The sequence below is a fragment of the Hyperolius riggenbachi genome, chromosome 1 (assembly GCF_040937935.1).
Source record: "Hyperolius riggenbachi isolate aHypRig1 chromosome 1, aHypRig1.pri, whole genome shotgun sequence".
NCBI classification, from domain to species: domain Eukaryota; kingdom Metazoa; phylum Chordata; class Amphibia; order Anura; family Hyperoliidae; genus Hyperolius; species Hyperolius riggenbachi.
Window position 1 is genome coordinate 64,340,571 of NC_090646.1, and position 25,022 is coordinate 64,365,592.

General features: G+C 44.2%; 1 protein-coding gene across 3 annotated transcripts in view; it reads right to left on the reverse strand.

Moving 5' to 3' along the window:
- Positions 1 to 2,850: 2,850 nt before the first annotated feature.
- Positions 2,851 to 25,022, reverse strand: part of PTPRA (protein tyrosine phosphatase receptor type A) — a 239,419-nt gene continuing 217,247 nt past the window's right edge. For all 3 annotated transcript variants that reach the window (XM_068274827.1, XM_068274845.1, XM_068274837.1), the window contains exons 19-23: positions 12,307 to 12,441; positions 11,222 to 11,347; positions 9,357 to 9,508; positions 7,067 to 7,202; positions 2,851 to 3,331 (exon numbers count right to left, since the gene is read on the reverse strand). In XM_068274827.1, coding sequence (XP_068130928.1) covers positions 3,257 to 3,331; positions 7,067 to 7,202; positions 9,357 to 9,508; positions 11,222 to 11,347; positions 12,307 to 12,441 — 624 coding nt within the window. In that variant the 3' untranslated portion in view covers positions 2,851 to 3,256. The remainder of the gene's footprint in view (positions 3,332 to 7,066; positions 7,203 to 9,356; positions 9,509 to 11,221; positions 11,348 to 12,306; positions 12,442 to 25,022) is intronic.

Sequence of the window (25,022 nt, forward strand, 5' to 3'; positions counted from 1 at the left end):
GTAGGTATTATATTCTGGCTTGATGCAACTCTGAATAGGTATTGTATTTTACAGGCAACGACACATGTTCGTTTCGGGCTCTTTATATCGTATGTATGCCCTTCATCAGGCCGTAATACAAATTTCTGTATGGCACAGTCAATCAGCACAAAGGCCAGAAAAATACAAAAAATAGCACAGGCATCCAGGCCTACCAGATGCACATGGGAATTCTTCCAAGGCGTGAAGGGGAAAGAACGCTGCTAGGTTTCCATCCTAGCAGCGTTCTTTCCCCTTCACGCCTTGGAAGGATTCCCATGTGCATCTGGTAGGCCTGGATGCCTGTGCTATTTTTTGTATTTTTCTGGCCTTTGTGCTGATTGACTGTGCCATACAGAAATTTGTATTACGGCCTGATGAAGGGCATACATACGATATAAAGAGCCCGAAACGAACATGTGTCGTTGCCTGTAAAATACAATACCTATTCAGAGTTGCATCAAGCCAGAATATAATACCTACCAATCAGCTTCAATTATTCATGTCTTATGGTATATAATTGATTACATGAAGACTTATTATGTGGAATTGAAGAAGCTTTTTTAACGAATTTTTGATATTTTGTACCAATAAAGTTTTTCTATAAGATTTTGCCAAAATTGCACTGTACTTCCTCATTTTTTTTGAACTCAAGTCCTTTTCTATAAAATTATTAAAGTTGAGAGCTGTGCAAGACTACATTTATGATATTACATGTGGAGTTCACATTTAAGGTTACCTTTTGTCCACACAGAAGAGGAACCCACTTGCGTGATTGGGACATTGAAAAGGCATAATGAAACCATTTTGTTGGTTGGGGAAATGCTTATTGAAAGTCCAGGAGACATTTTGAGAGGATAGCAATACAGGCACTAGATTAAGCTCAACAGAATGTGCCCAAGAAATTTCAACCTATTAGAAGACAGCATATGAATACAGTGAGGGCAACCACATTTTTGCACCACCTTAAGAGGAAATCAAATTCAGTAAAGGCATCGATCCAGTGCTTAAAGTCCATGAAATATTGTTCATCTCAGAGTCATGGTGTACCTATACAATTGACTTCATCACTGCCTATTAAAGAAGTAACCTACAAATTCTGTTATAGTGTCTTTAAGCCTCATGCATGAGATGCGACTAAAGAACAGTTTGATTACTCTATTATGAAATCCCTTTCCTGTTACTATGGTCAGTCAGAACATTTGATGGTAGGGGGTTCTGATTGGCTACCAAGAAAAGAAAAGGAGGTGCTCTACTGTCTGACACTTCATACATGCCCCAGAAATGACTAGGTGGTCATTAGATCCTATACTCTAGGGACACCTCAGAGCCATGGGGCAGTGTTCTTGTGGATTGGACAAGTGACAGTCAGAAAGCGACATGTCTATTCTGAGCGGGCCGGCAGTACTCCGAGCACAGCCAATAAATGATATGGCAATAAAGAAGCATAGGTCTGTTAAGCCAAATCTCTCGTAGGGTGCACCAATATACTTTATGGTAAAGAGATCACAATCTCATCTCCATTCACAATTCATTGGGTTGGCTCAATCCTCACTGAAGAGAAAACTGACCATCATTTCAGTTAGGATGAAAAATGTCACTAGGATCTGAGATGAAAACTATCTAAGGTACTTAGACCCTGATAAGAAATGTGTTGGTTCTTAACAGGAATTTCAAACATTACACGAAGTTCTGATATGCAGGTATTACCTGCTCTGAAGGCTCTAGTTATTAACGCTAGCGAGTGAACTTTGCTGTCCCAGTGGAGCCCAGGACCTCTCTACTGTTTCCAGTGGTCCCGACTCCCATTCAGTATTATTACATAATGTGTGCGCCGGACTACCAAAACCAGAAGAGGTGTGGGCAGACCTGAGCTCTACCGGGACAGTTACCACAAAGATTTTTTTTCATTGTAAAAATTAAGAGCATGGGGACTTTTTCCCTAGGTGCCCTGGGAGGTCCCAATAGATGGGTTTTATAGGATCACTATTGTAATAAATTCTCTCACAGTAACGTGGGCTACAAATGACCTTTTTTCCCGATGTTGCCGTTACTTTAGGTAGTAAAAAAGTTGGCAGATCTGACAGATTTTAGACTTCTTTATCTCCTCACAGGAAATTCTCAGTATTATTCTTTACAAAAGCACTCATTGGAAAGGAGCTATGCAAAAATGCTGGCAAGCCTCCATAGCCGGTTTCACACTATTTCGGCAGTTGGACTGAGCAACCAACACTCAAGGGATTATGTAAATAAGGAAATACATGACAATCTCCCCATGAGGAGAATGGACTAGTCCAAAACCTGACAGATCTCTCATATTTTCACTACCTACTGTACATGACAACAATAAAGGAGGAAAGTAATTGATAGTGCATTTTACCCTTGGAGAAATGTACAATTTATCATGATAGACAGTTGTTCTTTAACACCCTAAAAAAATGGAATGGTCATAGCCTTGGTACTATCACATCAATCCATGAAATGACCACTTATATGTGCAGACAATAGGTACACGCAGAGTGGAGCTGTTGAGAAATTTTCTGTAGTATAGTAGATAGTCGGGGGGAGGGGGTTAACTAAATAATTTCCGAAAGTTTGGAATGTATACTCAGCACTATATGTTACACAGCAGAACATTTACAATATGGCAAAATGAAAAACCCAAACCCACCACTTTCAAAATGGCTTCTTAACCCAACCTTCCAAACTGGGGCGGGGCCATCACCAAAACAGGCCTCACCTACCATGAAAAGGCCTATATCTGTGTAGCACTTATGTCAAGGCTAATAAGCTCATATATACCTTAATACAAAAAAAAATCTATGATATATCTTTTTCCTATTTATATATTTATTTACAGAATAAAATTCAGTCAAAGCCCTCAGAACGGCAGTAAACATGATGGTTTGGCAGCTCTGCCTCCCTTTCGTCCGTCTATCTAGAACATTCCGCAAAGGCTTTTCCTGTCTGAGTTAGGGGGTGGACCATGAGTCAATGAATGAGGGGTAGTGTGATGATATTGAAAATAAAAAATTAATCCAAACATCCAGCTATTGTATTCAAATAAAAAAAAAGTCTGTTTGCACTAATCACTTTGCTACATATAAAATTTCCAGCTAATATAAAGCACATTGTACCAGTCCTCTAAAACAGTTAAGATATATACACTGGTCTAGATATATTAACAAATAGAATATTACAAAATATTAAAGGCCGCGGTCGTGTCCTGCCCTTGGTCTCATTTGAAGTTGGCGTAGTCCGAGAATGCGTCAATATATTCCTGAACCACTCGGTAGCAGAATTCATACTGCTCCTGTGAGGGGAGAAAAGGGAAGAGTTTTAGCTAGGTGTTCTTTCTGATTTATTTAACCACTTAATGACAAGCTGACTTATAAAACGTCCTGCTAGAGCCTCTTAATGGCTCCATGGCATTTTTATAAGTCAGACAGTGCTGCTGCCGCTGTGCGCGCTCCCACATGTGCACGTGCATTCCCGTGCACGTGAAAATAGTGAAGAAAAAAAAAAAATACCAAAGAAAAAAATACACCTTTATTTCCAAATATATTGTCACCATACTTTGTACTAGGGACATAATTAAAATCTTGTGATAACCAGGACAAATAGGCAGATATGTGGGTTTTATGTACAGTAGCAGTGTTTATATTAAACCTATAGGGTATTAAATTGGAGAAATAGTGTATTTTTTCATTTTTTTCCCCTTTAAAATGCATAGAAAATAAAGTAATTACTGAGAACAAATATCAACCCCAAAAAGCACAATTGGTGGTGAACAAAACAAAATATAGACCATTTCATTGTGATTAGTAGTGACTAAAGCGGAACTGTAAAGTGTTATTAAACACATTGTTTCACTTACCTGGGGCTTCCCCAAGCCCCCAGCAGCCGTCCTGTCCCGCACCGGTCCTGCCCGAGCCTCCGTTCTCCCGCCGCCAGCTACTTTCGGTTTCGCCGCCGGGCCACTGTGCGGCTTTGGCCACGTGTATCCTTTCCTCGCATCTTGGCGTCAACTTAGAAGTCGACCGCACGGCGGCGGGAGAACGGAGGCTCGGGCAGGACCGGTGCGGGACAGGACAGCTGCTGGGGGCTTGGGGAAGCCCCAGGTAAGTGAAACAATGTGTTTAAAAACACTTTACAGTTCCGCTTCAAGCTATTGGCAATGAAAGGGATGAGCACTGAAAGGTGCTCTTGTCCAAAAGGCTCTTGTCCATTAGGGTAAAAACCACTTTGGGGTGAAGTGGTTAAAGGAAACCTGAGGCGTCTCTTATGGGGGTTTTTATCCTTAACTGAGGCTCCCTCCAGCCCCATGAGGTGTGTGGGCTTCCTCGCCATCCTCTCCACTGTGTTGTAATCCCCCCGGTATAGGCGCCCGCACACCTTCCATCGCACTCCCGTAGCTGGGAGCGTTCTGCACATGCTCAGTAGTGCTGCACAGGTGCAGAATGCTTCCAGGCATGGAAGCGCAGCAGGGGCAGGACTGGCCAGATTACCGCAGAGGGGGGATTACAACACAACGGAGCAGCCGGCCAAGACAGCGAGGGAGCCCACGAACCTCATGGGGCTGGAGAAAGCCCCAGGTAAGTATAAATACCCCCATAAGAGACGTCTCAGGTAGTGATGACCAATGAGATGCAAATATTTACACGTTTATGCAAATGTATGTAAATTTTTATGCAAATATATGCAGCCTGAAAATGGGCTAATCGAGTCCCACCCAGGTTTAAATTGATTGATCTAATTTTAAGCTGCATATATTTGCATAAAAATGTGTATACATTTGCATAAACCCAGAAGTATTTGCATATCATTGATCATCCCTAGTCTCAGGTACACTTTCAAGTTTTTTTTTTAAAGGGGACCAGAACGAAGTAAAAGTATTTAAACACATGATGAACCTGCAAATTAATATTACATACTCACCTAGCCCCCAGTTCCTCTCAGAAGCCCACCATTTTCTGCTTACAACGATACCTTCCAGTTCTGACAAGATTAAATATATCAGTTGCTATCAGTTATAACTGACAGGGACAACTGATGTGCAAAGTAACGTCCATGTTTCCCTATGGCTCAAGTGGGCGATATTAGAGTTTAACGGCGTGATGACCAGGAAGCTGTTATGGGGTAATGGCCATTTTCAAAATGGAGGATGGAGAATTCCATTGATCACAGTGGACAAACAGGACGCAGGAGAGGAGAAGGAGATTGAGGAGTAGACTACATTGGAGGCAAGTATGATGTGTGTATGTTTATTTTTACTTATATTTTTCAGTTTAGGTTTGCTTTAAATAAAATACTTAACTAAGAAGAGGCAGACCTCTAGATCCTGCAAAGGCTTCCTCTGTGGTCCAGGCCCTCACTGTTGCCACCCATGGACCCCCGAAACCAGAGCTGCTGGTTCAGAACCGGCTCTGTGCTACTGTGCAGGCACAACTGTACTCACCTGGTTGCTGCACAACTGCGCTCCTGCACTAAGAGGAGCCTGGGATGCAAACTTCTAGAGGCTCTTGGGCAGCAGAGGTTGTCTAGAGGACATGTTCTCTTTAAAAGGGACTTCAGCCAAAATGTCATTATTAGAGCCCTTATGTTTCGGTCAGAGCCGAGACAAGGTCCTCCAGCAGCACCCAAGGCTGAGACTCCAAGTGCGCCCCTCCATCTCTCCCGCCTCAGCCATCACACACTGATTACTATTGGACTAAGAGGTGCACCAGGGCCCCTAACACAATCTCTAGTTATCTGGCTTGCCGTTACTGCCATGTATTCCCTTTCTTTCTTTCTCTCTGCTTCAAACACAATAGGGGAACGATAGCTGATTGAGTTGTGCGCCCCCTCCTACACTGCGCCCTGAGGCTGGAGCCTCTCTCGCCTCTGCCTCGGCCCTGGTTTCGGTTATCGGTATTCCTGTAATGGTGGCCACTAATGATACATTCTTTTTATCCTATCTTACCATTTCTATGTAATATGAGGGACTACCTAAAACACCCATTCACAGTATGCCTCAGTTTACCCCTCTACAACACAGATTTGGTAAGTCAGCAGTAGAAAAAAGTGGCACTGTAGCCAATTTTAAATTAACCTTTACTGCAAACAATCGGGTACAGATAACGTGGTAAACAGTGAGGATTGGCGGAGACAAACCTATAGCTTGTGTCCCATCTGGTGACCACAGAGCGCGAGTGTTGGGCAGTGTCTCCATGATTTTTCCACAACCGTTATCGACAGGCAAAGCCGGCTGCCTGGGAGTGACGTCACCTCTACTTTCCCAGCGTCTAATAGCCGGCTGTCGGACACTGATAGAGGTGATGTCACCGTTGGCAGGTCCTATGGAGGTGATGGACGTTAGGATATAGGGAGTATCATTTAAAGCAGATCCGAGATGAAAAACTATATATATATATATATATATATATATATATATATATATATATATATATATATATATATATATATATATATATATATATATATATATATATATATATATATATATATATATATATATATATATATATATATATACACACACACACATACATATATATATATACACACTGTATATATTATCTAAAGTTTATATGCATACAGCTTCAACTGTATGTGATTATTTCTTCCTGTGATACAATGAGGGCAGTCATGTTCTGCTTGTTATATTACACACAGGCAAGCTGATCTGCATCTCCAGCCCTCAGCCTGTGAAAACTTCACTCCCCTCTCCTCCCCCCCTCCACCTCTGAAATCTCTGGCTAGTAACGCCGCCTCCTCCTCCTGCCCAGGCTGCTTTTCCAGACTTGATATTTGTTAAAGATCCACCTGCTGGTCTGATGGACAAACTTTCCAAAGGAGAGTTCCAGAAACTGTCATTGGAGTGGGAATTAAAGAAAAATTAAATGTAAAAACTTGATCCATAAACTTTTTATTTTTCCTCCTTCAAAAGTTAAAAGCGGAAAACCGTCTGATTAATGTGAAGATTACCCCCTCCCCCACCCAAATAAGCCCCTGATTGGCTGGGAAGGTCAGCTGACGGGGCACTTACCAGTGTCTGGACCATGTGTGGCCTCTGTAACCTCAAACTTTTCACTGTTTGAAAGACATCTAGAATCCCTTCAGCTTTCACTCTCTCCAGTACGGTGCTGAGAGCACAGAATGTCCCCGTCCTGCCCGCTCCAGCACTGCGCAAGAAAACAGAAATGCCATATAAATACAGATGTACAGACTATCTGATAACCACACAGAGACTACAACAAAAATTCTGGTGCACTATAAAACATGGTTATAAATGCTTAAAAACTACAATTTCCTATAGGTAGCATTGGAGGTTCACTGCCTGCCTCATCTACTAACCCGAGTCTCCTTCCCTTAGTGCAGCCTTTCTCAACCTTTTTACCCTGGAGGAACCCTGCAAATACATTTTTTTTCTCTCAAGTAACTCCCGAATTTATTTTGCAGATGGCTGTTCATGTCACTACCCCCTATTACAGTGCACTTCATTATAATGTCTCCTTATCCTAGTGCTTTTTATTAACCACTTTATCCACCAATACAGTATATTTACGTCCTCTGTGACTTCATATAAGCCACAAGGACGTAGAGATGCGTATTGCAGCAGAAGCAGTTCTGTGCAGGATTGGGCTTGCTCCTGAGCACACTTCCAGCACTATCTGATGCAGCACTAATTGGTGAACGGGAATATATGTTCCCTGAGCTAATGAGATTGATTTTTACCATTAAAAATATTTTTCTTTTCTCATTTCATAGTGAAAAATACACTCTGTACCATTATTTCAGAATCAAATATCTTCACCATAAATTGTGACAGGAATATAATCTAAGTTTTGTGATAACCGGTAAGCATAGCCAAACAAAATGTATGTGTTTTTTTATCTACAGTAGCACTTTTTATTTTTAAACTGGAATTGGTAAAACTGAGAAATAATGTGTTTTTTCTTTGTTTTCCCCATTAAAGTTCATAGAAAACAAAATTGTTTGAGGGGAAAAAATGGCATACAATGAAAGCCTAGTTTGCCTCGAAAAAAAACAATATATATTTAATTTCTGTGTCATAAGTAGGGATAAAGTTATTGCTGACTAAATAAGGACATTGCTAAACTGTCAAAACTGCTCTGGTCTAAGTGGGAAATAAGGTCTGGATGTGAAGTGGTTAATGTACTAATTATTCTGAATGTAATGCTTCTTTGTACAGTATTACACTGTATGACAGTATTACAGTACCCCGATTATAGTGTGCTCGCTATCATACTTCCACCAACCCCCCACCATGGGGGGAAATGCCAAGGAACCCCTTTAGAGTATTTAAGGAGCCCTGGCTGAGAAAGCTTGCCTTAGTGTCTCCAACCCACTACCATTCAAGTACTCACCAGCAGCGCAGTTAACGTGTGTGTTATTGATAAGTAGTATCAGTACTCACCCATAGTGTACAGTGATAGGAGTGTTACTGGTAGGTAGCATCAGTACTCACCTGCAGTGTACGGTGATGGGCGTGTTACTGATGGGTAGTATCAGTACTCACCTGTAGCGTACAGCGATGGGTGTGTTACCGATGGGTAGTATCAGTACTCACCTGCAGTGTACGGTGATGGGTGTGTTACTGATGACAGGTAGTATCAGTACTCACCTGCAGTGTACGGTGAATGGGTGTGTTACTGATGACAGGTAGTATCAGTACTCACCTGCAGTGTACGCTGAATGGGTGTGTTACTGATGACAGGTAGTATCAGTACTCACCTGCAGTGTACGGTGAATGGGTGTGTTACTGATGGGTAGTATCAGTACCCACCTGCAGTGTACGGTGAATAGGTGTGTTACTGAGGACAGGTAGTATCAGTACTCACCTGCAGTGTACGGTGATGGGTGTGTTACTGACCGGTAGTATCAGTACTCACCTGCAGGGTACGGTGATGGGTGTGTTACTGATGACAGGTAGTATCAGTACTCACCTGCAGTGTACGGTGAATGGGTGTGTTACTGACCGGTAGTATCAGTACTCACCTGCAGGGTACGGTGAATGGGTGTGTTACTGATGGGTAATATCGGTACTCACCTGCAGTGTACGGTGAATGGGTGTGTTACTGATGACAGGTAGTATCAGTACTCACCTGCAGTGTACGGTGAATGGGTGTGTTACTGACCGGTAGTATCAGTACTCACCTGCAGGGTACGGTGAATGGGTGTGTTACTGATGGGTAATATCGGTACTCACCTGCAGTGTACGGTGAATGGGTGTGTTACTGATGACAGGTAGTATCAGTACTCACCTGCAGTGTACGGTGATGGGCATGTTACTGATGGGTAGTATTGGTACTCACCTGCAGTGTACGGTGATGGGGTGGTTCCCAGATTGCTGTTGCTGTTTTTGTACAGCCGCAATGATATTAATCATCCCTTTCCCGTCAGTGGGTATTCCAACCTCCGGCCACCCGTGAAAGTGGAACTGTCTGATTTGGCGGGCTTTGTTCTCCTGGAAGACAGAATCATCGCTGTAATGTCACATGACAGGTACTCTTACAAATATAAACAATAACCAGGAGAGCAGACACAGAGCCCTCTGTAAGCGGTTTTCATGTAGTCCTGTATCATCTGCCACACATGGCACCAATCTTCAGCCACTCAGATTAGCAGTCAATCCTATATCATAAAACCCTAACTGTCCCTGCATCATCCTCCTGTCCCTGTGTCCATTGGTTTCGGCTACTGCGCATGTGTAGCCATTGGGACAGGACGACGACGGGGTCAGGGGGGTGGCCAGGTGCGCACTGACATGCCGCGGTGGTTGCAGTGAGATAGAGACCTAGAGCCCGTTTTTAACTGGGCTTATGTCTACTAGTCCAATATAAAAAGGCTTGTACAAACGGGCAACAATTTTCCCCAACGATCATCTACACTTTGTCTATTGGACAAGAGTTGAGCGTGTGCACGCTAGCAAAAGACAAGACGCCCAACTGATAGCAGGCGGTTTGCCCAATCCAACCGAAGGATCAACCTGCCCAACCATCATGCAGGTTGGCCACCTGTGTAGTTTGAGCAAATTCTTTTTGAATGCAGACTTGTTGGTTTGGGCAGTATTTAAATGAGTTGTCGGTGGTGTAAGGATAGAAGAATTCCATATAATAAACAGCCTAAACTAGAGTCAAGTACACATGTGAGAATGTGAAAATTGTTGCCCAGGCGATAATACTGGGAACAATGCTGTACAGACACATCACTAGCCTTAAAGCTAGCGATGTGTTCTGTTACTACCGAGGGAGGAGGAGCAGCTTCAGTCATTTGGCAGGGGTGGAATATAGGATTGTGATTGGTCATGCTCAGGCATCGGGGGTCGTTAAGGATCTGAGCAAGATGAATCATCCTCAGTGGGAGAGCGGAACTTCCTACCAACACGAAGCAATATATAGCAATAGGAAGTGTTTCTGATGCTGAAACCAGGACACTTGATCCGCTCCCGACTGCCTAACGCCAACGGAAGAGTGGCAGCCCCAGGACCGCCTAACCGCATCAAGAGTGGTAGGCGGGGATTAGCTGGGAATGCTCATGCGCATGTACGATCGTTCCCTGCAGAGACACGGAGGTCTGTGATTAGCCTGTCAGCCCGCGATTGCAGCTGGCAGGCTGTTAACTAGAAAAAAAAAAAAAGGTTTGTTTACATTTGTGCAGCGCTGCGATCTAGTGCAGGGGACATTTAGCTGTCCCTCTGAGCGGCAACCGAGCGAATCCCTCTCATAGGCCGATGCCTATGAGAGGAGGTGAAGAGTATGGATCACAGCCTAGGGCCAATTTGGGGGGGGGGGGGGGGGACGACACTGCATTAATTTAAAAAAGGCTTTTTTAAATTAAAAAAAAAAAAAAAAGAATGCTCGCAGCAGTGATAGGGCTTTCTTGTTTGGGACAAGAAAAGGAGGTCAGATTCATTTGGGTGGTGAGTTGTACGCTTGTGCAATATATGGTTAAAAATGTATTGTGAAAAATGGCCTGGTCACTAAGGAGGGTGTAAACCTGGGGTCCTCAAGTGGTTCATGGAAAAGTGGTTATTCTGAATAATTTACTGCATTCAACTATAAGCCACTGCAGTGCCTCTTAGCTTATATTAGACTCTGCTCAAATTATTTTAATAGGCAAAGAAGAACAAGTTCAGCTGGGAGACATAACATAATGGCCGCCAGCAGGAAATCCTTACCCTGGTGTTGGTGACCAGCAGGTCTCGTACGGTGTAACTCTCACACTCTTCCTCCTTCTTCAGCTCTATGGTTATATCACCAAAGGACATGGTGCCTTCTGACGGCCAATACTGTGCACATTTTTCCTTTGCAGAATGAATTAGAAATTAGTGTTAACAGTCATTATCTGTACATATAGGAGATATTTCTAAGTCTAGCGACAGTAGTAGAAGATTGTGTCTGAGGAAACAGCTGGGCATGATCCATGAAATGCAAATCATTCCAAACAGATACAGTATTATGCCATTTTTCTATGGACATGCACGCAGCTTGAAAATTGATCATCCAAATTCCACCTTGGCTTTGATTGGTCCAATTTCCGACTGCAGACATTAGCATAATACTGCTTCAACTCTAGTCCCATCCCTAGTAACAGCAGCATTACCGAAATACAGTTTATCAGAACTTGACTCTAAATAGACACCTACACACAACTAAACTCCCACACTACTGTGAGTGACTGGAGCAGGGACTTCTTACTGGTAATTGTACATTAGATTGGGTGCTAAAACCATAGAATTGTACCCCTTCCTGATGGGAGGAAAGACCCCTCCCTTTACCAATCAGCACCACTTTAGCACAGTAAGTGCAGTGTCCAAGTTTATGGATTGTAGTAGGCAAAAGAAGAGATCTGGGCACCAGACAAGCTTCAAACATCGATGGTTCATTTTTATCCCCAATACCATAGGCAAACAAGCATAGTGTGGACAGCCAGAATAAAGTCAACTCTATTTTGTGGCCTCCGACGAAGGGGGTGTCACCCGCGAAACGGCCGTCAGGCTGGGGATGTACGTTTGAAGCTCGGCTGGTGTCCTGATCTCTGCTTTTGCCTACTCTATGGTATTAAAGTGTTTGAATTGCTGGGGGCACAGCCATACACTGGACCCCCCCAGTTGAAGCCTAATCGAGGGTCTGGTGCCGACCACCCTACTCTTCTTGTTGTGGTGAGTGATGAAGTCATTAAAATGCTTGACGAGGGAGCACATGGGTGGAACCATTCTGGGCAGAGATATGAGGTAAGATCTGGTGCATCTGGCACAATTACCTGTCCCCTCTCCTCCAGCTCCGTTAACATGACAATGGAGCAGGATTTCCACTCCCAAATCATCCTCCAGAAATCTTCTATCGTGTGCCGCAATGGGCCCTGGCTGGCAATGTATGAGTCCTTCTGTCGGTAGCCCTACAATACAAAGAGGTAACCTGGTGAGATTTGTATCATACAGCGGGGCTGTGATCACACTACTGACATACCATTTATCCTCAAATAGAACATTTATGACCCCAAATGACATCCTGTATCAAATCTTGCTGGTCCCATTATTCAGTAACTGCCTACTTGTCTGTGGTCTGCCAGAGACCCTCCCAGAAGCGCTCCCCCACCCCATGTTAAGTTTTGTTCTGAGTTATTTACACTCCTTTCTGCCAACATTCAGGCTCAGTGCAGATACCCTTGCTGTGCGTTCCACAGTGATGCTGAAGAATGGCAAGGAGTGGAACCTAAAGTGAGTCTGAGCTTGTGTTGGGTGCTGTTTTCTGGAGCACTTATACATCAAAGAAACAGTCATTTTACAAGTCTTGGTTTTAGTACAGAATATATGAAAATCTTATTACTTCGATTCAGTTCGTTACTAAAAAGACTACACAAGACATAGCCCTTAACCTTAATATTCTACTACTTATCATGGTTAAAATGTTCCCACATATGTCTCTGGCAGTTTTACTTATACTTTCTCACGTTTGATCATAATTTTGAAAATTTTATTTGTATGTTGGATTGAGTTTGTCCCTACCTATTTCTTATGGGACGTAGGCCCAAGCTTTAAAACGCACCAAAATATATTCTATAACTCATCCCAGTAAAAATGATACCACATGTGCCTCATTTAGTAAAACTGGTGGTGCACTCTCCACAACTACACTGGATGTATATATACGTCTAGTTAGGCTTAAAGAGGAACTCCAGTGAAAATAATGTAATAAAAAAGTGCTTCATTTTTACAATAATTATGTATAAATGATTTAGTCAGTGTTTGCCCATTGTAAAGTCTTTCCTCTCCCTGATTTACATTCTTACATTTATCACATGGTGACAATTTTACTGCTGGCAAGTGATGTCAGTGAAAGGAGATGCTGCTTGCTTTTTTTGGCAGTTGGAAACAGATGAAAGCAGCTGTTATTTCCCACAATGCAATGCGGTTCACAAACTATCATGACCATGGTCCTGACATCACACTGTGGGAGGGGTTTCTCCACAATATCAGCCATACAGAGCCCCCTCATAATCAGTTTGTGAAAAAGGAAAAGGGGCTATCAGCTACTGATTGGGATGAAGCTCAATTCTTGGTTACGGTTTCTCTTTAAGTGGTTAAGAATTGCTGCTATAACAACACCACAACATAACATTTGCAAAGTGCTTTTCTCCCATAGGACTCAAAGCGCTTGAAAATCCTTTGCTTGATACCGCGGGCCGATGGTTTAGCAGTACGGCTAGCCGAATTAGGTTTTGTGTTGTTGCTCATTTATAAGTTGGCCGAACCTCTGCAGACATTTATTAGTTCTCGTTTTATCGGCATCTCGGATCCGTTTTGTTGTTCAGCCTTTGTTATTTATACACCCATCACCCCTATCAATATTCCAGTAGGCAGGGAGGGGAGGAAAGGCACGATTTAACATAAACAAACACTCTGGAAAGGTAAGGCGGTAAGGTAAATGCTAGCAGCCTCACCACAAACAGTCTGTGGAATATTCAATATTGAGCCTGGCGTAGAGATGTGATTTCCCCCGAGGAACTCTGAAGGTGAAACCGGCCCACTGGGAGACGTGACAGAAGATGTCGTCATGACACGCCCAGGAGCTGTAGTGACTAACATGCCCGCATCAGTAGGATCAACGTAAAGGATCTGGTTTGGATGAATGTAATTTAAGGTATGCCATTAAAGACTGCTTAAAGAGGAACTTTAAAGTGTACCCAAGGCAACATGTGACATGATGAGGTAAACAAAAAATGTACAGTACAAAACATTAATAACCAGGCTGTTTTACTTGTTTTATTTTGCTGCCTGAAAGAGTTAATTTTCCAATCATGCAAGAAACAGCTTCTGTCTTGTGGTAGCTGGTCAGGAATATAGTAAACATCACTGATAAGCACATTACACCCATAAAAGTTTCTAAGCAGAATAGAACTTCTGAGGGCAGAGAAGAGATAGGGAAAGGTCAAGTATTTTAACTAAGACTCCGCAGAAGAACACAACCGAAGAAAATACCGGAGGCTACCACGGGACAACGGTGTGGCCGGGGAGGATGGCGAGGGGGCCCACAGACCACATGGGGCTGGAGGGAGTGCCAGGTAAGTATAAATACAGCTTTAAAGAGAAACTGCAGTGAAAATAACGTAATGAAAAAAGTGCTTAAAGGGAACCAGAGACGAAGCACCCTCATGTATTTTACCATATACCGTATTTACTCGAGTATAAGAAGAGTTTTTGGGCCCAAAAGTGGGGGTCTCGGCTTATATTCGAGTCTCTAACAAACAGCAAACCCCCCCCCCCCCCCCCAAGTGCACCCCCACTTGCCACAGGCTCATCGGAGCTGAGCGGTGACGGCTTTTGTGAGTAAAGATTGATTTTCTGTGTGCCGCTGTCCCATCCCGTCCAAGCAGAGCAGAGCGAAGCAGCATGTATAGTGTGCTATGGTGAGCAGCCGGTAAGCCTGGCTGCATTGCTCCCACCTGTTGTCTGCTGCCCGGGTCTCGGTATGTATGGTGGCTGCTTCCTCCTGAGTGTCTTCGCTATTCCTCTGTCCCCTCATGTCGCTTTCCCCCGCTGTCAGTGCCTCGGAGCTCGGGTCACATAGAACGGGGCAAGGAATCCTCTGTAAACTGTTCATTGTAGTCTAATTGCTATGACTCCTGCAGTAGCAGATTGGCGCCAACAGAGGGAGCCATAGCAGTAAGACTTAGAGATGGTAAGTTCGGATCTTTTCAATGATTCGGATGATTCGAATCGGATCATTGAAAAGATCCGGATCTTTGATCCGAATCTCGGATCATTTTACTAGGGATTGGGAAGCATTCGGGGGGTGAAATGACTAGCAGGACAGGACGTTCCCTGCAGAGGACAGAGAAGGGGGGGGGGGTGGACACACAGAGAAGGGGAGATGGTGGACAGAGACGGGCAGGGACGAGCAGGGAGCAGAAATGTTTGTTTGCACTCAATACACACATACTGCAATCATATGCTTTACATATATTTCACCTATATGTTCATCTGTATACTTTGAAAGCAAACCTCGCACAGTGAAAGAAAGCATTCCCCAAAGCATTCCCAGAAGTGAAGTGCAGCTGTTTAGAGCAGTGCATGAGGATCATATTGCGCTGCAATCACAGTGCCTGCCCTTCTAGCCCAGCACTGTCTGCAAAGTTACTGAGCTGTGCTTCTGAGCCAAAAGTTTCCAATTTGTTCACTGTGCACAACTACGGAACAGACAGCCTGTAATGAGCAGCACATTATAGCCAGTATGTGTGCTCTACACATATCTGGCAGTGGCACCGATGTCCCCTCTCTCTCATCTACCTGTCCCTGCAAGGCTGGCTCCCCTCCAACAGAGCAATCCATCTCTGCTCTGCTTCCAGGACCCCGTTGCCCGCTGAGGGGCGTGTCGCTCCTGGCCCCGCCTCCTTTGCGATCCGAATCACTCATTTTGATGATTTGGATGATTAGACTCAAAGATCCGAATCGTTCATGATCCGGACACCACTAGTAAGACTACGCTATGACCAGCAGTTTACAGAGGATTCCTTGCCCCGTGCTATGTGACCCGAGCTCCGAGGCACTGACAGCGGGCGGAAAGCGACATGAGGGGACAGAGGAATAGCGAAGACACTCAGGAGGAAGCAGCCACCATACATACCGAGACCCGGGCAGCAGACAACAGGTGGGAGCAATGCAGCCAGGCTTACCGGCTGCTCACCATAGCACACTATACATGCTGCTTCGCTCTGCTCTGCTTGGACGGGATGGGACAGCGGCACACAGAAAATCAATCTTTACTCACAAAAGCCGTCACCGCTCAGCTCCAGGTGGTGGTGCACCTTATTACACTGCCAATCAGAAAGCGGACCTGAACTCAGAACGTCCTCTCTACTCTAAAGGATAAGCAACAGCATCATAACCTTTAAAGTATTTCTTTATTTCAGCTGATACAAATCCCTCAATAAGTCTGCAGTGTGTCTACTTCCTGCTTTCGTGGAAGCAGACATAGGGTTAACATCCAGTGCTTTCAAATGAGGGTGAATTTCTCTCTGTTTTCCTTCCGTCATGCGCAAGAGTTCAGGTCCACTTTCAGCTTATTTCTGCAATCAGACTATTGAGACTCACCAGTAGCTGCTGCATTTCCTACCCCCGGCTTATACTCGCGTCAGTCATTTTTCCCAGAATTTTAAGGTAAAATTTGGGGGGGGTCGGTTTATACTCGGGTCGGCATATACTCGAGTATATACGGATATATCAGTGGGAACATTAGAGAAAACACCTACCTTGCTTTCTGTTTCATTTTGCACTGCTCAGCCTGCTTCTAATCAGCCCTGATAAAATCCCAGACTGAGCATTCAGTCTGGCTTTGCTCAGGAATATTTATAGCTCAGTCTGTGTTCTCTGGTGTCTTTTCAAGCCCAAGCCTGCCCCCTTGTGGCTCTGCTCAGGAATCATTATAGTTAAGTCATTATAGCAAAGCCAGACTGAATGCTCAGTCTGGGATTTTATCAGGTCTGATAAGAAACAAGCTGTGCAGTGCAGAATGAAACAAAGCATGGTAGGCGTTTTCTCTAATGTTCCCACTGATCTATATGATAAAATACATGAGGGTGTTTTGTCTCTGGTTCACTTTAAAGGGGTTCTGTGGCCTTTAAAAAAAACAAAAACAAAAGTGCCACTTACCTAGGGCTTCTACCGCCCCCCTGCAGCTAACAAGTCCCATGCCGTCACTGAAGCCCTCTCCGTTCCTCGCCGCAGGTCACCTGCCAATTATTCGTCTAACTAGACGAATAGCACTGCAGCGCGTGTCCTCGCTTCCGCTCCCATCTCCGGGAGTTAACTGCACAGGCGCATTACAAAGTTTTCTTGTACTGCGCAGTAAGCTCCAAATGACTGTGCAGCCCTGCGCAGCCGCACTGACATTAGTCTAGATAGATGGATAATTGACAGCGACGGCGTGGAACTTGATAGCTACAGGGGGCCGGTAGAAGCCCAAGGTGACTTATTTTTTTTTTTTAAAGGCCACAGAACCCCTTTACATTTTTACAATAATTATTTACAAATTATTTAGTCAGTGTTTGACCATTGTAAAATCTTTCCTCTCCCTGATTTACATTCTGAAATGTATCACATGGCCACATCTTTACTGCTCCCCGGCTGGCTGCTATAAATTACATTGGAACAAGCGTCTCTGAACTAAAGTCACGCTATGCTACAGAACAGGAAGCCTGCAGGTACACTCTGCGCATGCACAGACTTCCTGCACAGAGAGGACTTGAAGGATTCCTGTTCTGTAGCACAGCGTGACTGTAGATCAGAGACGCTTGTTTCAATGTAATTTATAGCGGCCACCCGGGGAGCAGGAGCGCTTACTGAAGGGGCTGGCGAGTATCCCCTCTTTATTAATTAGCCGTGGGAATGCTTATATGCATACCCACGGCTTCTGCTTAGCATCCCTTTAAAGCAGGGGTGTCAAACTCAAATTCAAAGTGGGCTGAAATTGTATACTAAGACCTAATCGCGGGCCAAACTCAATGTCTACTGGCCACCTTCCTCACTTATAAAGTTTCCTGGTGTCTAATGGCCTTCCTTCCCTATACAGTTCCCTGGTGCCTAGTGGTCCTCCCTCCCCTATACAGTTCCCTGGTGTCTAGAGGCCCCCACCCTCCCCTATACAGTTCCCTAGTGTTTAGAGGTTTCCCCCTACCTCCCCCATATGGCTTCTCTGGTATTCTAGGGCTTCACCTTCAATATAGCTTCCCTGGTGGTCTAGAGTGGGCCATACATAATGCAAAGTGGGGAAACCACTTGGGGTCAAATTGAATGGCTCTGAGGGCCAGATTTGGCCAGCGGGCCAGAGTTTGACATGTATGCTTTAAAGAGACACTGAAGTGAAAAAAAAAATGATATAATGATTGGTATGTGTAGTACTGCTAAGAAATAAAACATTAGGAGCAGAGACATAAGTCTAATATTGTTTCCAGTACAGGAAGTGTTAAGAAACTCCAATTATCTATGCAAGAGCCACTGAGCTCCACAACTTTCAAAGTCGCAGAGAACTCTGACTTCTGAAGCTTATTATCTCAACTGTCAGTCACTGTATTATCTTTTTCTCTCCAGGGGACAGTTCAAAAGTTCACTGGCCTGCTCTGTAAAATCATTTAGAATGCTGAGTAGTGTACAATCTGCACATATTAGAGAATGATGCAATGTTATAAAAAACACTATATACCTGAAAATAAAAACGAGAGTATTTTCTTTGCTACTAATCTTTAAGTAATTATCCATACTACACAACCAATTTATTAGGTCATCATTCATTTTTCGCTTCAGTGTCTCTTTTGTATGGTGGCCACACCATACAATTTTTTCAATTTCTTTTCAATGCAAGAATTCAAATTCATTGTTCTAATCGACTAACATCTAGAAAAGAACCATGACCGATGCATCACCTAGTACATTTGTTCGGTTTTTCCCCCAATTACAGTATGACAAAAAAAAAAAAAGATTGAAAAAACAATTGCTTTGATTAATACATCAAGAAATTGACAATCTACCCTACAGCTCGCTCAGTTTTTCTGTACAGCTTATAGTTTTCATCGAATTGCTGTAAAATTGGATCATTTCATTGCATCACATGCGGCCACCTTGAGGACCTGTTTCCAGAAGGTACGAATTTGTGCATTTTTTCCCCCACACACAAATTTGCACAGCAATGATTTCTTATGGTCCGTTTCCACTAAGTGTGAAATTCGCATCCATGGGAAAAAAAAAACAAAAACAAAAAAAAAACAAAAAAACAAACAGGGTTACTATTTTTCGGTTGCTGCATGCAGAAAAATCATATGTGATTTTTCTGTTGAGCTTATTTACTCATACACGATCAATAATGGCAATAGGACCTCCTTATTTGGAAAAATCATACAAAGAAAAAGATTTCCGCATGGAAATTTGCATTACAAAATTTGCATATATGTGTATGCGATTTCCATCCTTATAGTGGAAGCTTAGCCTTATGCTTCATACACACTTGAGATAAAAGTATTTGGAAAAGGCAAGATCACAGACCAATTATATCCCCTTCCATGTAGTATGAGAGCCATACTCTACACAGTCTACTCTATGGAGCTGAACTCCCCATCAGACAGAAATCTTTGCAAGATGCTGCACACAAAGATGCTCTACACATTCAACAGATCGGTATCTGCAAAAGATCTGTTCCTGCAAAAGATCCGTTCCTGCAAAATGCATTCATAGTCTATGAGATCTGCAGATCCCCATACACACCTAGTTTAACAGACAATCATCTGCAGATCAGATCCACCAGGTTGGATTTTCAGATCTGCAGATGATTGCCAGATATGCAGATGAAGTCAGTTAAACAAGGTGTGTCTGATGATCTGCAGATCTCATAGACTATGAATGCATTTTGCAGGAACGGATCTTTTGCAGATAATGATCTTTTGAGTGTACGGGCATCTGTGTGTGCAGCATCTTGCAAAGATTTCTGTCTGATGGGGGGAGTGCAGCTCCATAGAATAGACTGTGTAGAGTATGGCTCTCATACTACATGGAAGGGGGTAACATTGGTCTGTGATCTTGCCTTTCCAAAGACTTTTATCTCAAGTGTGTATGAAGCATAAGGCTAGGCACCCACAACACAATGCTAATCGTAATTGCAAGTATTTTGTACAGTGATTTACGGCTTTTGTAGTGCTTGTTTTGCAAGTGTTTCGCAAAGTGATTGCAATTTAAATAAACACACACACACGTTCATAGTTTATTTCCTCTTAGATAGTGAAATCACTGTACAGCAATTGCAAAGAGATTTTGCAGCGTTTGTATATATTGTATAGCAGCGCAATCGTTTAAAAAAAATTGCAGGAATGTGGGCTCACCTCCATGGACTTTCACTAGCCAAGTGCTTTTGGAATTTTCAGTGATTGTCTTTTTTTTTTTTTTTTTTTTAAGACCTACCTGGGTCTTAACTGATGACCCTACTGTACATATTAACTTTAAAAACGGTTCATTGGACATGTACTCTGTTTTGAATAAGGCTGCGCAAACCCCTCCCATCCACCCCACACAGGGGTCGCAGTCACAGATTATGGACACACAGGTGGAGTCCATTTAGAATTTGGAACATTAAGCTTGGTAACTTGTTTACAATCCAGGCTGGCTAAATAACACCATGGCAACGGACTCACCGCTGACTTCATCAATAAGGCAATCAGTCCTGAGAGGGCAAAGGCAGCCTGGACGGTGGTGGTCAGGGCTTACTGAGGGCACAAATAAGGTTTGCAGATTACTCTACTCCGATTGTAAATGAGGGGAAATTTTTTACCATTCACCTCACTCCTGAGGGTCTATTAACATCATAGTCCTGCATGCTTAATCAGTGTGCATTCCTGCACTTTGTAAACAGGAAGCATAAGGTACCATCTAATTACACTGTACTGCATGACGCATTTAACGCTTCTCCTGCTAAATAGCACTAACTTTTACTGTTTCAATTCAATCTTTAGAGCAGTTGCTATGGAAACCCCACTTTTGGTATTTTTGGTTCTTAAACTAATTCTTGATCGAGTTAAATGGCATGACTGTTCAATGCATTAATATGTCACAGGCTCGGTTTTCCTGATTTGCCTCAGGATTTTTAGCCCAACCTTTGAGCTGCCTTAACTGCTTTTGAACCAGCAGTTTTCTTGTCCTTAAAGAGAAACTCCGACCAAGAATTGAACTTTATCCCAATCAGTAGCTGATACCCCCTTTTACATGAGAAATCTATTCCTTTTTACAAACAGACCATCAGGGGACGCTGTATGGCTGATATTGTGGTGAAACCCCTCCCACAAGAAACTCTGAGGACTGTGGTACTCCTGGCAGTTTCCTGTCTGTCAATCTTGTTGCATTGTGGGAAATAGCTGTTTACAGCTGTTTCCAACTGCCAAAAAAGCATGCAGCAGCTACATCACCTGCCAACAGTGAAAATGTCAGAATGTAAATCAGGGAATTAAAAGATTTTACAATGGGAAAACACTGACTAAATCATTTATACATAATTATTGTAAAAATTAAGCACTTTTTTTATTACATTATTTTCACTGGAGTTCCTCTTTAACCACTTTACCCCCACCTGTACGAATTTCTCTGTCCCTTTTAGTGGCTGGATAGAGTACTGGTTAAGGGCTCTGCCTTTGAAATGGGAGACCAGGGTTCGAATCCTGGCTAGGTCAAGTACCTATTCAGTAGGGAGTTTAAGGCAAGACTCCTTAACACTGCAGGGTGGCCTCTTGAGCGCGTCCCAGTGGCTGCAGCTCTTGAGCGCTTTGAGTCCGACAGGAGAAAAGCGCTATACAAATGTTCGGATTATTATTATTATTTTTCCATCCTTTAAACCCCAGGGATGGAGAAATCCGTACTTTCCGCGCTCCCGCCGCTGCCCGCGCTCCCGCTCGTAAACACGCCGCCCGCCGCTAGTAAACACGCCGTCGCCCGCTCGCCCGGAGATCAATGAACGGGAAAATCCATTCCCGTTCGTTGATTTAAGCCCCGCAATGATCCGCTGCTCTCCGATGGGCAGCGCGATCATTGTGAAAAAAAACAAACAATCACAGCCTCCTAGTACTTCCTGCGAGCCTCCGGAAGGACACTCGCAGGTCGCAAAAAACAAAAAGTTACTGTTGCCATCTTGTGGCCAAATAGTAAAACTACACCCTAAGCATTTTTTACATAGAAATAAATTAGTGTTACACAAAAAATTAACTCATTACCTCCCACACTCCCCATTTTTTTTTTTTGTAATTAAAAAAAAATAAAAAAAATTACAATTAAAAAAAAATACATAAATAGTTACCTTAGGGACTGAACTTTTTAAATATTTATGTCAAGAGGGTATAACACTGTTACTTTATAAACTATGGGCTTGTAATTAGGGATGGACGCAAAACTGAAAAAAATGCACCTTTATTTCCAAATAAAATATTGGCGCCAAACATTGTGATAGGGACATAATTTAAACGGTTTTATAACCGGGACCAAAGGGCAAATAAATGTCATGGGTTTTAATTACAGTAGCATGCATTATTTAAAAACTATAATGGCCGAAAACTGAAAAATAATTTGTTTCCCACATTTTTCCTATTTTCCCATTAAAACACATTTAGAATAAAATAATTCTTGGCATAATGTCCTACCTAAAGAAAGCCTAATTGGTGGCGGAAAAAACAAGATATAGTTCATTTCATTGCATTTCATTCATAAGTAATGATAAAGTTATAGACGAATGAATGGAAGGAGCGCTGAAAGGTGAGAATTGCTCTGGTGCTCAGGGGGTAAAACCCCTCAGTGGTGAAGTGGTTAAAGGAGTCATCAGGCAAAATGTTACAAAATGAGTGGTACTTACCGGGGGCTTCCTCCAGCTCCAAGCTCCCAGGACGTCCCTCGCCGCAGCTCAGCAGACAGCCATTCGTCGGAGCTCCGGCCCACGTGGCGGTGATTGACAGCGCCGCTCACGCAGGCGCAGTACAGAGCGGCCTCGAGGTCGCTCTGATGTCATCGCCGGGGACCGGGTCGGAGCTCCGGCTGGCTGCAGAGCTGCGGCGAGGGACGTCCTGGGAGCTTGGAGCTGGAGGAAGCCCCCGGTAAGTACCACTCATTTTGTAACATGTTGCCTGATGACTCCTTTAAAGCGGAACATGAAGAAAAAAAAAAAAAAAAAAAAAGGTGTTTCACTTCCTTGGGGCTTCTGCCAGCCTTCTGCAGCCATCCTATCACGCACCGGTCCTCCGCGATCCTCAGTTTTCCCGTCACCAGCTAGTTTTGTTACATTCGAAGCGACAACTGCGCCTGCGCCCATCCGTCTCCCCCCCGGCCATTTGTATCTTTCTTTGGTTCCCGCTCACAATAGCGTCCTGCACTATTGGTGCAGGACGCACAGCAGAACCGGGGGGCGGGGGGAGGTAACGACTAGAGGCAGCAATAGAGAGACTGCACAGAACATGCCTCTGTGTCCTCTTAAGATTTCAAATACCCGCCTCGGGTTAACTTTAACCTCTTGACGACCAGCTAACGCCGATTGGCGTAAACTGGTTGTCTGTGGGTTTCCATGGAAACGGCAGCTCGTTCGAGCGGCCGTTCCATGTCAGTTCACGGAGGGTGTCTCCGTGAACTGCCTGCGAGCCTCCGATCGCGGCTCGCAGGCGAAATGTAAACACGCGGGGAAGAAATCCCCGGAGTTTACACTGCACGGCGCTGCATCTGCAGCAGCGCCGTAAAGGAGATCGGCGATCCCCGGCCTGATAGGTCGGGGATCGCCGCCATCTGATAGGCTGAAGCCTATCAGAGGCGGTACAGGACGTATCGCCGCCCTGTACCGCCTACAGAGCCAGGGAGAGGGAGGGAAGGAGAGGGAGGGGGGAATAGCGCTGCGGAGGGGGGCTTTGAGGAGCCCCCCCCCCCCCCCCCGCACAGCAGAGTGGCGGCGATCAGACTCCCCCCCCCCCCCCCAGCAAGACATCCCCCTGGTGGGGAAAAAAAGGGGGGGGGGGGGAAGTCTGATCGCCCTGCCTGCAATACGATCTGTGCTGGGGGCTGAAGGGCCCACCCCGCACAGATCAATAGGAAACCACTTGATCGGCAAGTGGTTAATCTCAGTGCACAGACATTGGGGTATGCAGTGGGGGTGAAATAGGCCCGACAGTCGTTTCGCTTTAACAAAAGCTTCCTCAGAGGCCAATAAAGTATACTTTATACTGGAGGTGAAGGCGGCTGTCAGGCCACCTTCACCCCCACTGCATACCCCAATGTCTGTGCACTGAGAGTAAAGGTACCTAATTAGCAATTTACGGTGCATCGTCTCTCTTTTTACTTGCTAAGCCTCTGAAGAAGTGGCCTCTAGCCATGAAACGCAAGTCAGGCAATCTGGGAACTCTGCATATGGAGCCACACGGCACTGTTCATGTTGTATGAAATCAGAAAAATGTGTGAAAAATAAATGTGATGCAAATATGTAAACTAAAATCATTCCACGAGTGCTTCATTTAAAACTACCCAAGTCGGGGTTTGCATTGTATATGTGTGTCTGCTGGCTTCATGAGAGTTTGAGCTGTGGTCTCTTTACAGGGAACCTGGGACTATCTACGCCTCAGGTTCCATACTTGCATGGGGCTTTATCCAGCCCCCTTGAGGCCGCTTAGTCCCTCACCATCTCCCCGGGCCGCTCCTGTCCACCGCTGGAAGGCTCGGTACTGTGCCATGTCGCGCTTTGCCATATGAGAGCACAGAGGCCAAGCATGCGCGATGAACCGCGACTGTGCCAGAACACCAGGCTGTCCAGCAACGGACAGGAGTGGCCTGGGGAGACGGCGAGGGTCCAAGCAGCCTCAAAGGGGCCTGGAGGAAGCCCCAGGCGAGTATAAAACTGGGGATGTAATTCATTTCAGGTGCACTTTAACCACTTAAAGAGAAACTGTGACCAAGAATTGAACTTCATCCCAATCAGTAGCTAATA